Genomic DNA, 11,527 nt, shown 5'->3' with positions numbered 1-11,527 from the left:
CCGAATGCTACATACGGTGGCGCTTCACTCTCTGCAACGGCTGGAGGCTGAACAAACGTTAGCATGCCTCCCTGTCTGTGGTGGTTAACCTAGAAAGCCGTAACCGTATCGGAACCATACCTAGATACACAACTGGCTAACTATGCTCAGCATCAATTTGTAGGAGGCTTTATTTCAAAACGTTTTCATAACATCAGCAGGAACTTCTCCACAAAGCTACAGCCACCAGGAGCTGTGGCAGAACAGCCAAACACCACCACCCCCGATTTCTCCCATCAACACTCCACATCTTTTCACACCTCTTGACCCCACCCTTTCACTTCCATGTCCTCCAAGTGACCAGCCCTCACCCCGAAACACAGCGGGCACGGTGCAAATCCAAATACAGACGGAGGAGGAAAAGCGCTTGCACTCTACTCGTGTAGCCACCAACCAGACCCTTGGGCCAAGCACCGCCTAGCCTTGCGGCACTGCCACCCTGCAAGAAACCTCCTCCCCCTCCCCTTGCTGCACACCTCAGGGTAACCCTACGCGAACCGAAGAGCCAAGTCCAGCTAGCAGAGGCAGCACTCACCCGACTCCACGTTCCCCAGCATGGCTGGAGAAGACATGGTGAGAGATGCCTTGTGGTTCGGGGGAATCCCAGGGCTCTGCAGAGGAGGCTTTGGAGACGAAGTCCATCCGGGAGAAGGTGCGGGGAGAGATGGAGACTTGAGGTGGACAGGAGAAGCAGCAGCAGACCCCAAGACAGGGGGGGACTTAATGGAGGCAGCGGCAGCTGCGGCAGTGGGGCCCGCAAGCATTCCTGCCAGCTGGGAGGGCGTCTGAGGGGACTTGAGGTTCCCCGAGGGAGACCCCATCATGGGAGACTGGACCTGGCGCATCGTGGGGGATTTCAGGGGGTTGATTCCTGGCGAATGCACCTGTCCGGCTGCAGAGATATCCAAGGGCTTGCGGCCGAGGCTGCGCTGCGCAGGGGGAGCAGTGTTGAGGCTATTAGGGTTACTGGTGGGATTGAGAGGTAGTGGCGGCATGTGGCTGAGCCGGTTGTTAGTCCTTTGGTCAGGCCCGATCTGTTCTCTGAGATTTCGGAGACCGACTCCTGGGCCCTGAGACATGGGAAGGAAAGGCCTGGGACCCATGCCATACTCCTGCTGCGGGTGCTCCCCAAACGGCAGCGGCACCATTTTCTGCTGAGAGGAGAGCATCTCCGAGACGCCGGGGCGCAGTTTCATCATCTCTTCCGGCCCCACTCCTGCCTCCCTCAGCTTCTGAGGGACCAGGGGTGGGTTGGAGCCCATGCTGACATTCATGCCCATGTCCCCCTTCATGCTGCCAGGGCCCATCCCGAACTCCAGCTCCCTGCTAGAGGCCATTTGTGGGGGTATTCCTTTTGGGAAGTCCCCCCTGGAGGGGCTCATCGGCCCTTCCACCGGCATGCGAGGGAAGATGGGGTTGTTCCCAGGCTCCATGTGTCTCTGGGAGGGCATCATTCTGTTTATCTCCATGCCAGGCCTGATGCCTTCCATGTTCAGGCCAGGAGGGAGGCCCATCTGTTTCTCAGCCAGCTGCTGCTGATAGAGCTCTTCGGGCAGGCCCTGTGGATTGGGGAACCGCTCCCCTCGGCCAGGGCCACTGAAGACACCCTGGCCAGGAGGGAAGTTTCGGCCATCTGGGATTTTTGGCACGTCGTCTGGCCAACTAACTCCTGAAAGCCCAGGCCGGGAGGCAGGGTTCGGGACACTGGGGCCCTCCATGTCAGGGTTCATCATTCCTGCAAAACCAGGCAGGCGCATCTGGCTCCCAGGCATGTTGGGATGAGGGGCCATGCCCCTGGGGGGCAGAGCGTGCGACATGTTCATGCCTTCAGGGAAGGGCTCTGGACCCCCAGGTCCCCAGCCCTCCCCAGGGGTCATCTGGTAGGGAGGGGGAGGGCCTCGAACCACCCCACGAGGCCCGTGCTGATGGACCATCATGTCCTGCAGGGAACACTGCTGCACAACCACCTGCTCTTGCTTTCTTCTCTTCTCCTCGTAAAACTCCTGCTGCAGCTTGAGCCAGGCCACCTGCTCGGGAGTCATGTGGTCCAGGTGGTCTGGGCCTATGGGTCCTGACTGGGAGTTCATTGGTGGTGGCCCCATTTCATCTGGGGAAAAGGGCATGTCCCTGTGTCCTTGAGGGCCAAACGGAGCCCCTCCATCTGTCCGAGACCCTGACCCTTTGCCTAAACTTTGGGATTGAGCCATCATGGCCTGTATCGGCCCTTCAGGTTTCTTTTGGGGACCATCCAGCACCCCGGCATTTGGGGGTGGTCCCCCGCTTTGCCCTCCCGCAAACTCCTTCTCATCAGGGAAGAGCATGCGCTGTATGTCTCTCAGGGTCTGCAACGAGCGCTCTCGATGCTCCAGCTGCTCCTGTGACAGTCCATCTGGATTCTCGCCCAAATTGGATGGGTCCCCACCAGACACCTGCTGGGGAGGACCTTTGGGCTCTGCAGCGGAGCTATTGCTACCTTGGGAAACTGGGCTAACTGCTCGATTATTGGGGGTCGAACTCTGCCCAAATCCTTCTGTCTGCAACGGGGTAGAGTTGGCAGGGCTGCCCACAGACATCACTTTGCTTTCCACACTGGGACTGTCCTGATCTATGGGGCATGGGGGGCCAGTGGATTTGGATACCGGTGCTGACACGGGCGGAGTCGGCTGCATTTTGGCGTTCTGGGGAGGGTTCTGGTCCTGGGAGGCAGGGGGCTGCGGCTGTGGCAGGGGCTTGGGTTCAGTCCGAAGTGCAGTGATCTGGGGGTTCTGCAAGAGAAAGCCACATGTTGTCACTCATCCATCTTACAGCCGTGTCACATAAGCAGAGATGCAAACAGAACGTCCTGTTCTCAACACCACCAGCCCACAGTTTGCAAGGAAGGGTAGCCTTCATGCAGTGATTACAGAGCAGCATCTTGGCCATGCAGAAACATATTTTGCTCAAGTATTACAGCAGGTACCCCTTGCTTCTGTGCTAGCTCTGCATGAGCAATGGGTTGGAAATATACTACCCAAATATCGCAAGGCTCAAGCTCTTCTTTGGATGATCCCAGACATTTATTTGCAGAAGGCTAGGACAACAACCATCTCTCTCTTTTCCACTCTAAAACATATTTCAGTGTTTAAATAATCATCCACCTCTCTGAATGACACACACAAGCACATTTACCATTTCCCTTCCCACCCACATGCAGGTATTCCCTACCAAGGGTACAGTGTTTCGTTCCGCCTTGCTGTTTGAGATGTTCTGGATATGAAAGGACACAATGGTTTCCACCTGTCCCTTCAGCACAGCTTCTGCAGCCCTGCAAAGACAGACAGATGCACATATCCAGCTGAAGACAAGAATCGATTTTTCTTAACCGCCCTCCCTTCTATCCTTCAGCTGGCAGAAGGGAGAGAGACTTAACCACACATATTTCACTCTAGATGAGTAGCAAAAGAAAAATGCTTACATCTACAAACTCATCAGCACTCAGGGTTCATGTCTCGGTTTAAGCCATCCTGGCTGCTACTCACCGCATGGATTGCAAAACAATATCTACCAGCATTTGCCAAAAAAACCACACCTCGGAGGAATAAATAATCACTTCTCAGAGGGCAAGAGGTAGCGACGTTCTCCATCCCGGCCCCTTCAGCATCCCCAAAACAAGTAATGACTTTTTGCTACAAGAATGCACTTGAAGGAGAAAGTGCACTTGAGAATCTCTTAAAAAGGAAGCACAAATATAAGCCCCACTCCCTGAAGACATTCAAGCATCTACCTACTTACTTGTTGGCCATCTCAGTAGAAAAAACGTAAACCACTTTGGATGGAGTCTTCTGCCCACTCGCTGGCTCCAAAGCGGCAGTCAGGCCATGGGAAGGTGTGGAAGACCTTGGGGCTGAAGCATTTGAAGGAGTCATGGAGTGTGGTGTGTGCTGAGAATCCTGGGACTTCACGTGATCAGCAGAATTGCAGTCTGGAAGGGGAGAAAGGGGAAAAGAGGGGAATCACTACCTTGGGAGCTCATTGGAAACCATTTCTGGAAACTGACCAGAGCTTTTCCTCCTCTGAAGTTTCCCACTTCTCCCTCAAGCACTACTAAAGGCAATTCTTCTAATACACCATGTATCTTCCCTCTAATGCCATGCTGCCCTTCAGGCACCACTGGGAGAAAGCTCATCTTGCCCCTTTCCAAGGCAAGTGGCAGTTCCCAGAGCTGATCCCTTTGAATTCTCTAATGGCCACACAGAACAGCAGGAAAACTACACACTAAAATGAACAAATATAAATAGGTCTGCACCCAAGGACAACACTCTGTGCAAAACTTTCCTTCCCCCCCCCCCCTTAAGCCACCTTAGCCAGGTGACCTAGAAAATGGACAACATAGGAAAGATGGACAACTGCACATCTAGTCTGTTTTTGCACTGCCTCACAGAGGCAATATTGGAGCCAGGAACAGAACACAGAAATCCCAACTCTCTGGCTTGTGTTACCAGTCAGGGTGCTACGGGTTATGTATCTGTGTTGACAAAACAGGCTTGCATATTGTTCAAAACCCCAGTTACAACAGAACAGTTCCTGAAAGGCCAAAGGCCAGAAGGAAACCAACAGGTTGCATTTGTACTTTCAAATCCTCTGGGGGAGTTTCAGAGTTGCAAAGGAACTTTCCCACCAGAGTCAGGTCTGCACTTTAACGGAGCGTGAACAGGACATTTACCGATGCCAGCTACGACAACCTCTCCTCTTCGCCTGCTCTCAAGACCTTTAGACTTCGTTGGCTGGAACTTGCAGAACCCCAGACAAATAAATGTTTTGCTAACACTTGCATAGCGATTCTCCATCTCACAGAGGACTCAGACTAATTGTCTGCTCTTGCGCACGAATCCTAGCAAACATACCTTTGATTTCAGGGTCATCATTAGGAGTCCCAGCTTCCCTCTGTTCAAAGGAGTCTGCCGAAATGCTCCTCTCTCTCTTCCCCTTCCCCTTGGCACCGTTTCCAGCCCCATTCTTCAGCCCCATGCTCCCACCTGGGCCAGGGAGCACTTTGGGGGGGTGACCTCCACTTTTGGGGTCACAGGGAGAGGGCTGGGATTGGCTGGTGGAGCCCCCTTGTTTACCCTGGTTGGAAAATTTGGAATCCAGCTGGGGGTTGCCAGACGGGGACATCACTGTAGGGGGACGGACCATCACCTCCTGCTTTGATTTGGGGCTACTGGGGACAGAGTAAGAAAAGGAAAAGAAAAAAAAAGTGACAAATCACACCATGGATTCATTCAACCCTGTAGGAACAGATTAGAGAGAAGCAGAAACAACCACTGCCACCTTTGCAAGCTAAGACAATTGCTGACAAATAAAAAATGCCTGCAAGCTTAGAGTCATGCAGGTGCTTTTTTGAACATGCCCCGAAAGGGTTATTATCCAAGATGGGATCTCATTGCTCAAGAAGGCACTAGGGCAAGCTACAGACCTGCCAGATCCCAGGAACTGCTGTCACATGAGGACCTACCTCTGGGGCTTCTGTCAATAAAGACAACGGTTTCTATGTGCACAGAGAAGCGCCTCACACCAAGACCAGCTCAGAGTAAACAAACAAGGCACAATAAAGTTCACCTCACCACTCTCCTGGACCCCAACTATATACTGCAGCTCCGATCAGAGTAGACCCCCCCCCCGGCCTGTGCACCTCCCTATCCAGTTCTACAGGGAGCACAAGGAAAACCCAGCATTACTGCAGCATTCATCATACATTGGGGCAAGCTGCCAGGAAAACACAAACCTCTGACCGTGAAAACAATTAAACCAGCTACAACCTGCCTCTGAATAAGGAAAGAGAAGGATACCATCTCCCTGCACACTCCTGCAAAATGGGGCAGATGAAGCTTCTTTAATTTGCCAAGGGAAATTCAGGGTCTTTCCTTCCCTCTTCCATTCAGCAAATTGCATCCTAAAAATATTTTGTTCCTCTGGGTTTTACACACATATTAGCCACCCCTTCCTCCTCACCCTCCAGTTGCTCCATTGCTATAGGATCTTCTGCATCATGTTTTCCTATCACCACTGCCACTTCCAACAGGCAGTGCTTGCTAGCATCTTCACTGTGGGACTCGCACAAGCTGTTTCCTCCTTTGGACAGGCATCTGACCCAGAGGCATTCCCTCTGAATTACTCTTAAGCTCCAGATGACCTCTAGGAGTAAATAATCAAACTCGAGAATGCTGTCAATCAGACCATTGTAAGTCCCTGAACAGTGCTTTGCTTCCATATTTTTTCCCTTCCAAATTAGCAGAGGAGAGATGCTGACCTGCTGCACTGGCAGGTGAACGATGCACAGGATGTCAGTGCACAGCTGATCAGTTCTCCAGGCTGTTCAGGCCAATAATACAGAGGAGGCGTTTTGTGTGAAAGTACAGACAGAGAGACCTTCTGCTGCCCAACTGCCCGTTAGGGAAACAGATAATTAGAAGAGGGGGAAGAGGAAAAAAAAAAGCCAAAACAGATAGAAACAGCATGTTTACTCTCCTACAGACTATTCAGACACCTGATGGGAGGGAGGAGGGTGTGAGCAATGTAGAATCCGCACCTCATGGATTTAGAACTTTCAGCTCATCCTGAGCCTAGCAAACGTGGAGGCTCGTCAGCACTGTGCAGCCAGTGCTCAGGTACTCGGCGGATCCAATGGGAGCACAAAGAAGGACCAGTAAGTCACACGCACCAGTCCTTGGCTAATCCTGCAGCAGAGCTGGGATAGCACCATGCACCAATCCAGAGCAGCTGACTGCAGGGTCTTTTCCTTACCTCTGTGTGTTGCCTGACGGGGAGTTCCTCACTTTGGGGTTACTGGAATGCATTGACAGAAATCCTGAGCTCACAGTCTCACACGCACGCAGATGGGCTCTCGTCAAGTTCCTCTGGGGAGTGTGCCGCCAGAGGCAGCGTCGAAGCACTTTCTGCCACCCGCTTCTCTCAATGCTGGCTGTCCACTTGCCTTTTTTCTCTTTGCTCCTCTCTGGTTTTGCACTGGGCGCTTCCCTCCTGCAGCTCCAGCATTCTCTAGACGTGTGCCTCCTGCTGCCCAGGGGAAGTCTCGCATCTCCAGGGCACACTGTTAAAACCACCCCACAAGAAGAGAACACAAAACCAGTGAGGAACTTTCCAAGCAGATGTGTCTGGTGTGAAGCAGTAAATGGCAACTCTTCCCCCATTACTGAGAAGACACGGGAGGAGAGCTTTCAGATGGCTCAGTACAGCTGTGTATTTCAAACCGGAGGCAGCCCTGGCTGGCCATTCAGTTTACAGGCAGTGAGGCCATCTTCCTTTCATCCAAAGCAAATCACTCTGGAGTCAACAAAACAGGGAAGCACCTCGTATCTGGACACTTTGATTCCGCATCTGTGCTCAGCTTGAAGACACCTCACAGCAAGTCAGTAGGAAGCCAAAATTACAAAACCCCAACATGACTTCACTATCCAGAATTCCCCTGTGAATGGCCGTAATCTGATATTTCTTAAGAACATAAACTCTGCTCAGATCTTTTCTGTCTCCTTGGTCCAATATAACTAGACATATGTTCAATGATGTGTGCTAAGGGTTGCACAAAGGGAGGAAAATAAAATATAATGCCTTCCTGACCACCTGTAAGCAACCAGCTATGCTGTGATTACTCTGAAAATACCAGAGGTTAGTCACTCATTATATCTATTATAAAGGCCAAGAGATCACTAGAGAACTACCCCTCTAAATTTGCTCAGCAACACTATACAGACTATTTAGACTTTAAAAAAAAACAACCCCAAAACACAAAAATAAGCACTTTTTCAGCTTCTTTCTAAGAAACAATATGCATGACGCAGGCAATAAGGCACATAAAACTGTTTCTGGAGGAGGAAATTATTGAACATTACTGTTTACGTCCTTTGGGCTAAATTATTTTGGAACAAATTTCTGTCTTGTTTATGTTTCAACAAAATCTCTCCTGTTCATCTCACCTACTCAGATGCAAATCCACTTAATTTAGAATCTAACCAAGATTTATTGTTAATGTATTAAGCATTGCTAGTTAAATATTATTCAAATGTAAATATTCCCAGTATTCCTTCTCAGCACCAAAGAAGCAGTTTCTTCCTGCGTATATCAAACAAAACAAAATAAATCTCACCAGTCTGGGAGTATCTTGAATTTTATGAAGAAACTACTGTTCAAATTGCATTTAGAAAACAAAAATTGGTTTGCTTACATGCTGACACCAGAGGATTAAGAAACACAGGCACTATATGACCACCTCTGGCCAAGGAGAGTTATCAGTAACTTGTAGTATCAAGCACCATGGTTTTCCAGTTCCCCAAATTTATCTTGTTATGAGGTTGTGTCATTACACTTTTTAGTGACTTTGCACTGCTGTAGTTTAACATGATAGTGGCTCCACACTGCAGGTGTTCCGTGAAGCTCTGCATCACCTCCAAAGATTCTCCTCTCTACCACATGCCTCCTTCATGACCCAGAGAAATCATCCTGCTCCCTATTCTCACCTTCACTGTCCTGCACAAACCCATTAATGTGGGGGAATGTTTCTGCAATAAAGATCTAATTTTTAATGCCTCCTATTAGGCACAATCAGATGAACTCCACTCTGAGCCACAGACTCTACAGGATCCACATGCCTCTCTGGGGCTATCTCCTGGTTATCCCACTGATTTTGAGAACAATGTTGGAGTTAATCTATTACTATTCTTACTACTATCATGCTGTAATTGGGAGCTGGTGCTATACAGATACATTAAAGACAAGAGAGAACATCTTCACAAGTATCTAAATTGTACCATCTTTGCATGCAAATTTGGGTCCTATGTCTGTTTTGACAACAAAACCATAACATTATCAATAGCGCCCAACTCCACTTTTGAAAAGAGATTTATGCATCTGTAAAAGTCAGTGGAACTCAGTGACACTTCGGGGTCCCCACTTAAGGTGAAGGTGTGACTGAAAACACGGTGAATTTCAGGTAAAAAAGAAAAAAGAAACGATAGCATTAAAGTGAGCAGAGCTCAATGCTAAAAGCAGAATGCGGTTGCCTGCGTGATGAACTTAAGTATTCTAGTTGTTTCATCCTCTGCTTTTCCACTTTTGATATTTATGCATTGTCATGTTACCTTTTATTGCAAGATGAGAATTTTCTCAGACTCCCAGTCTGCACAGTGCAATGAGAAAACATGAAGAACAGAATCAGGATCACACTGGCTGCACAATTGTACCATCTTTGCATGCAAATTTGGGTCCTATGTCTGTTTTGACAACAAAACCAAAAAATTATAAATACCGCCCAACTCCACTTTTGAAAAGAGATTTATGCATCTGTAAAAGTCAGTGGAACTCAGTGACACTTCGGGGTCCCCACTTAAGGTGAAGGTGTGACTGAAAACACGGTGAATTTCAGGTAAAAAAGAAAAAAGAAACGATAGCATTAAAGTGAGCAGAGCTCAATGCTAAAAGCAGTTGCCTGTTGCCTGCGTGATGAACTTAAGTATTCTAGTTGTTTCATCCTCTGCTTTTTGATATTTATGCATTGTCATGTTACCTTTTATTGCAAGGAGAATTTTCTCAGACTCCCAGTCTGCACAGTGCAATGAGAAAACATGAAGAAGAATCAGGAGATCACACTGGCTGCACAATATTTCTGACATCACCAAACTTTCAAATACTTCACGGGGGGGGGGGGACCTCTCCAATTTCTTAACCTTACTTTTTTATTAACCTATATACATGTATCTTCCATCTATTAGAATTTATATGGTCTGCAAGGGAACTGTATTTTCCAATCTCAGTTTAAACTTCTTCTTACCAGAGAGAGCTATCAAACACATCGGCAGGGGGGGGGGGGACCTCTCCAATTTCTTAACCTTACTTTTTTATTAACCTATATACATGTATCTTCCATCTATTAGAATTTATATGGTCTGCAAGGGAACTGTATTTTCCAATCTCAGTTTAAACTTCTTCTTACCAGAGAGAGCTATAAAGGATACATCAATATATTCATTGGTGGAACAACAGCAACTCAACTTCCTCCGCTTCTCATTTCTGCACACTGGGAACGTACCATCTTTTATAATGTGAAATGGAATGCCTCATGATTTTTCTAAATGCACTTCTAACATACATATGTCTGGGAATCTAGGGTCCAATAATGGAAAAGCTCTAGAGAAATGTATTTTTGCAACTGGAGTCTGCCTGCCATAGCAAAGACTTTATCATTGCTCTGAAATTAGAGGTAGGGTCATGACAGTGAATGGTCAAGCCACTTTTTAAGACATTTTGGCAAGCTATATGGAAGGCTGTATTTTCAGGATTGCTTTAAGGTATACCAGGCAATGGCTGCAGGGAAAAGGGATGGTTCAACTATCTACTCATTCTTACCACCTCTCTTCCTGACCAGATCGGGAAAAGATCTGACTGGGAACTAACCCAAGGGAAACAGCAGAAATCTCTATTCAGCTGGATCAGTCCCCTGATCTGGTTGATCATGTAACCACATCAGCGCCACTGCGAGCTCAAAGGAAGAGGTGAGAACAGGTGAAAAGTAGCTTCACCCCACTTGGCTGCAGCTTACAGTTTGGATGGCTTAAAATGACGTAAAACCTCAGCTGCAGAGACAAAAGAGATGGATCCACATTTGTGGAGATACGGTTCTTGCCTTTCCAACAAGTAGCTTACCAAGACCCCTGGTGTCACGACACGGCAGTACTCATTGTGGAGGCCATGAGTTGCAAACCACTTGTCTCACAAGAAAAGATCACCTGGAAAAAGGAGAGAGAGGAAGAGTTTCACCAGCAAGAATGCACAGCCAAGCTGTGCGTCCCTCCCATGCATCCAGCCACAGAAGCAGAGGAATCAAAACTTGCTCTGAACCACTGACAAGGGGAAGCCTCTGCTCAGACTGGCAAGATTTGTCAGCGCCAAAAAAGCCACCACCAGACTGGAAGAGTCTGAAGATGCGTGCTGCACATGGAGGGGAAATAGGTCAGACCTGCTTTAGCACTCCCACATTTGAGCTAGCTGGATTCCCATGAGCTCATCTGTGCTTAGAGAAGTTGGCACAAAGCTCGGACATGTAACCTCCCCTTCTCTGCACCCATCTCTCTTCAAAGGCTCACCTTCCCCTCATTACGAGCCCAGCAACTTCTGCCAAGTTGTGCTTCGCATATACAACCTCCTCCACAGCCAGACAAGATATAAATAAAAACATCAAGCATCAGGTAAAGCCAGGCAATCGCTCAGCCATATCTAGGGGAAAACCAGGCCGGTTTTAGAGGGAAGAAGCACTATCTACTGTTCTGGCAGCTCCAACTTCACATCATTGTGCTACACTACAGGGAGAAGGGAATACAACTGCAAACCTTCCCAAGTAAGGCATACTGCAAGTTTGCCCAGGATAGAGGGGTTAGCCCCACCTTGCACTACGGTTATATCCTATAAGGCCAAAAGAGTTCATGGCCCAAGAACCCAT

The 11,527-nt window shown here is 48.6% G+C and overlaps 1 protein-coding gene across 1 annotated transcript in view; it reads right to left on the bottom strand.

Moving 5' to 3' along the window:
• The window catches only part of BCL9 (B-cell CLL/lymphoma 9), a 13,145-nt gene extending 6,125 nt beyond the window's left edge, over nucleotides 1–7,020 (bottom strand). Inside the window, exons 1-5 of the mRNA XM_019470810.1 lie at nucleotides 6,823–7,020; nucleotides 4,923–5,239; nucleotides 3,811–4,000; nucleotides 3,244–3,343; nucleotides 575–2,804 (exon numbers count right to left, since the gene is read on the bottom strand). Coding sequence (XP_019326355.1) covers nucleotides 575–2,804; nucleotides 3,244–3,343; nucleotides 3,811–4,000; nucleotides 4,923–5,239; nucleotides 6,823–6,875 — 2,890 coding nt within the window. The 5' untranslated portion in view covers nucleotides 6,876–7,020. The remainder of the gene's footprint in view (nucleotides 1–574; nucleotides 2,805–3,243; nucleotides 3,344–3,810; nucleotides 4,001–4,922; nucleotides 5,240–6,822) is intronic.
• Between the last annotated feature and the right edge of the window lie 4,507 nt (nucleotides 7,021–11,527).

The sequence above is a fragment of the Aptenodytes forsteri genome, unplaced genomic scaffold, assembly GCF_000699145.1.
Source record: "Aptenodytes forsteri isolate BGI_AS27 unplaced genomic scaffold, ASM69914v1 Scaffold207, whole genome shotgun sequence".
NCBI lineage: Eukaryota > Metazoa > Chordata > Aves > Sphenisciformes > Spheniscidae > Aptenodytes > Aptenodytes forsteri.
Note: the sequence above shows the minus strand (reverse complement) of the source record. Positions and strands in the feature narration are given on the sequence as shown.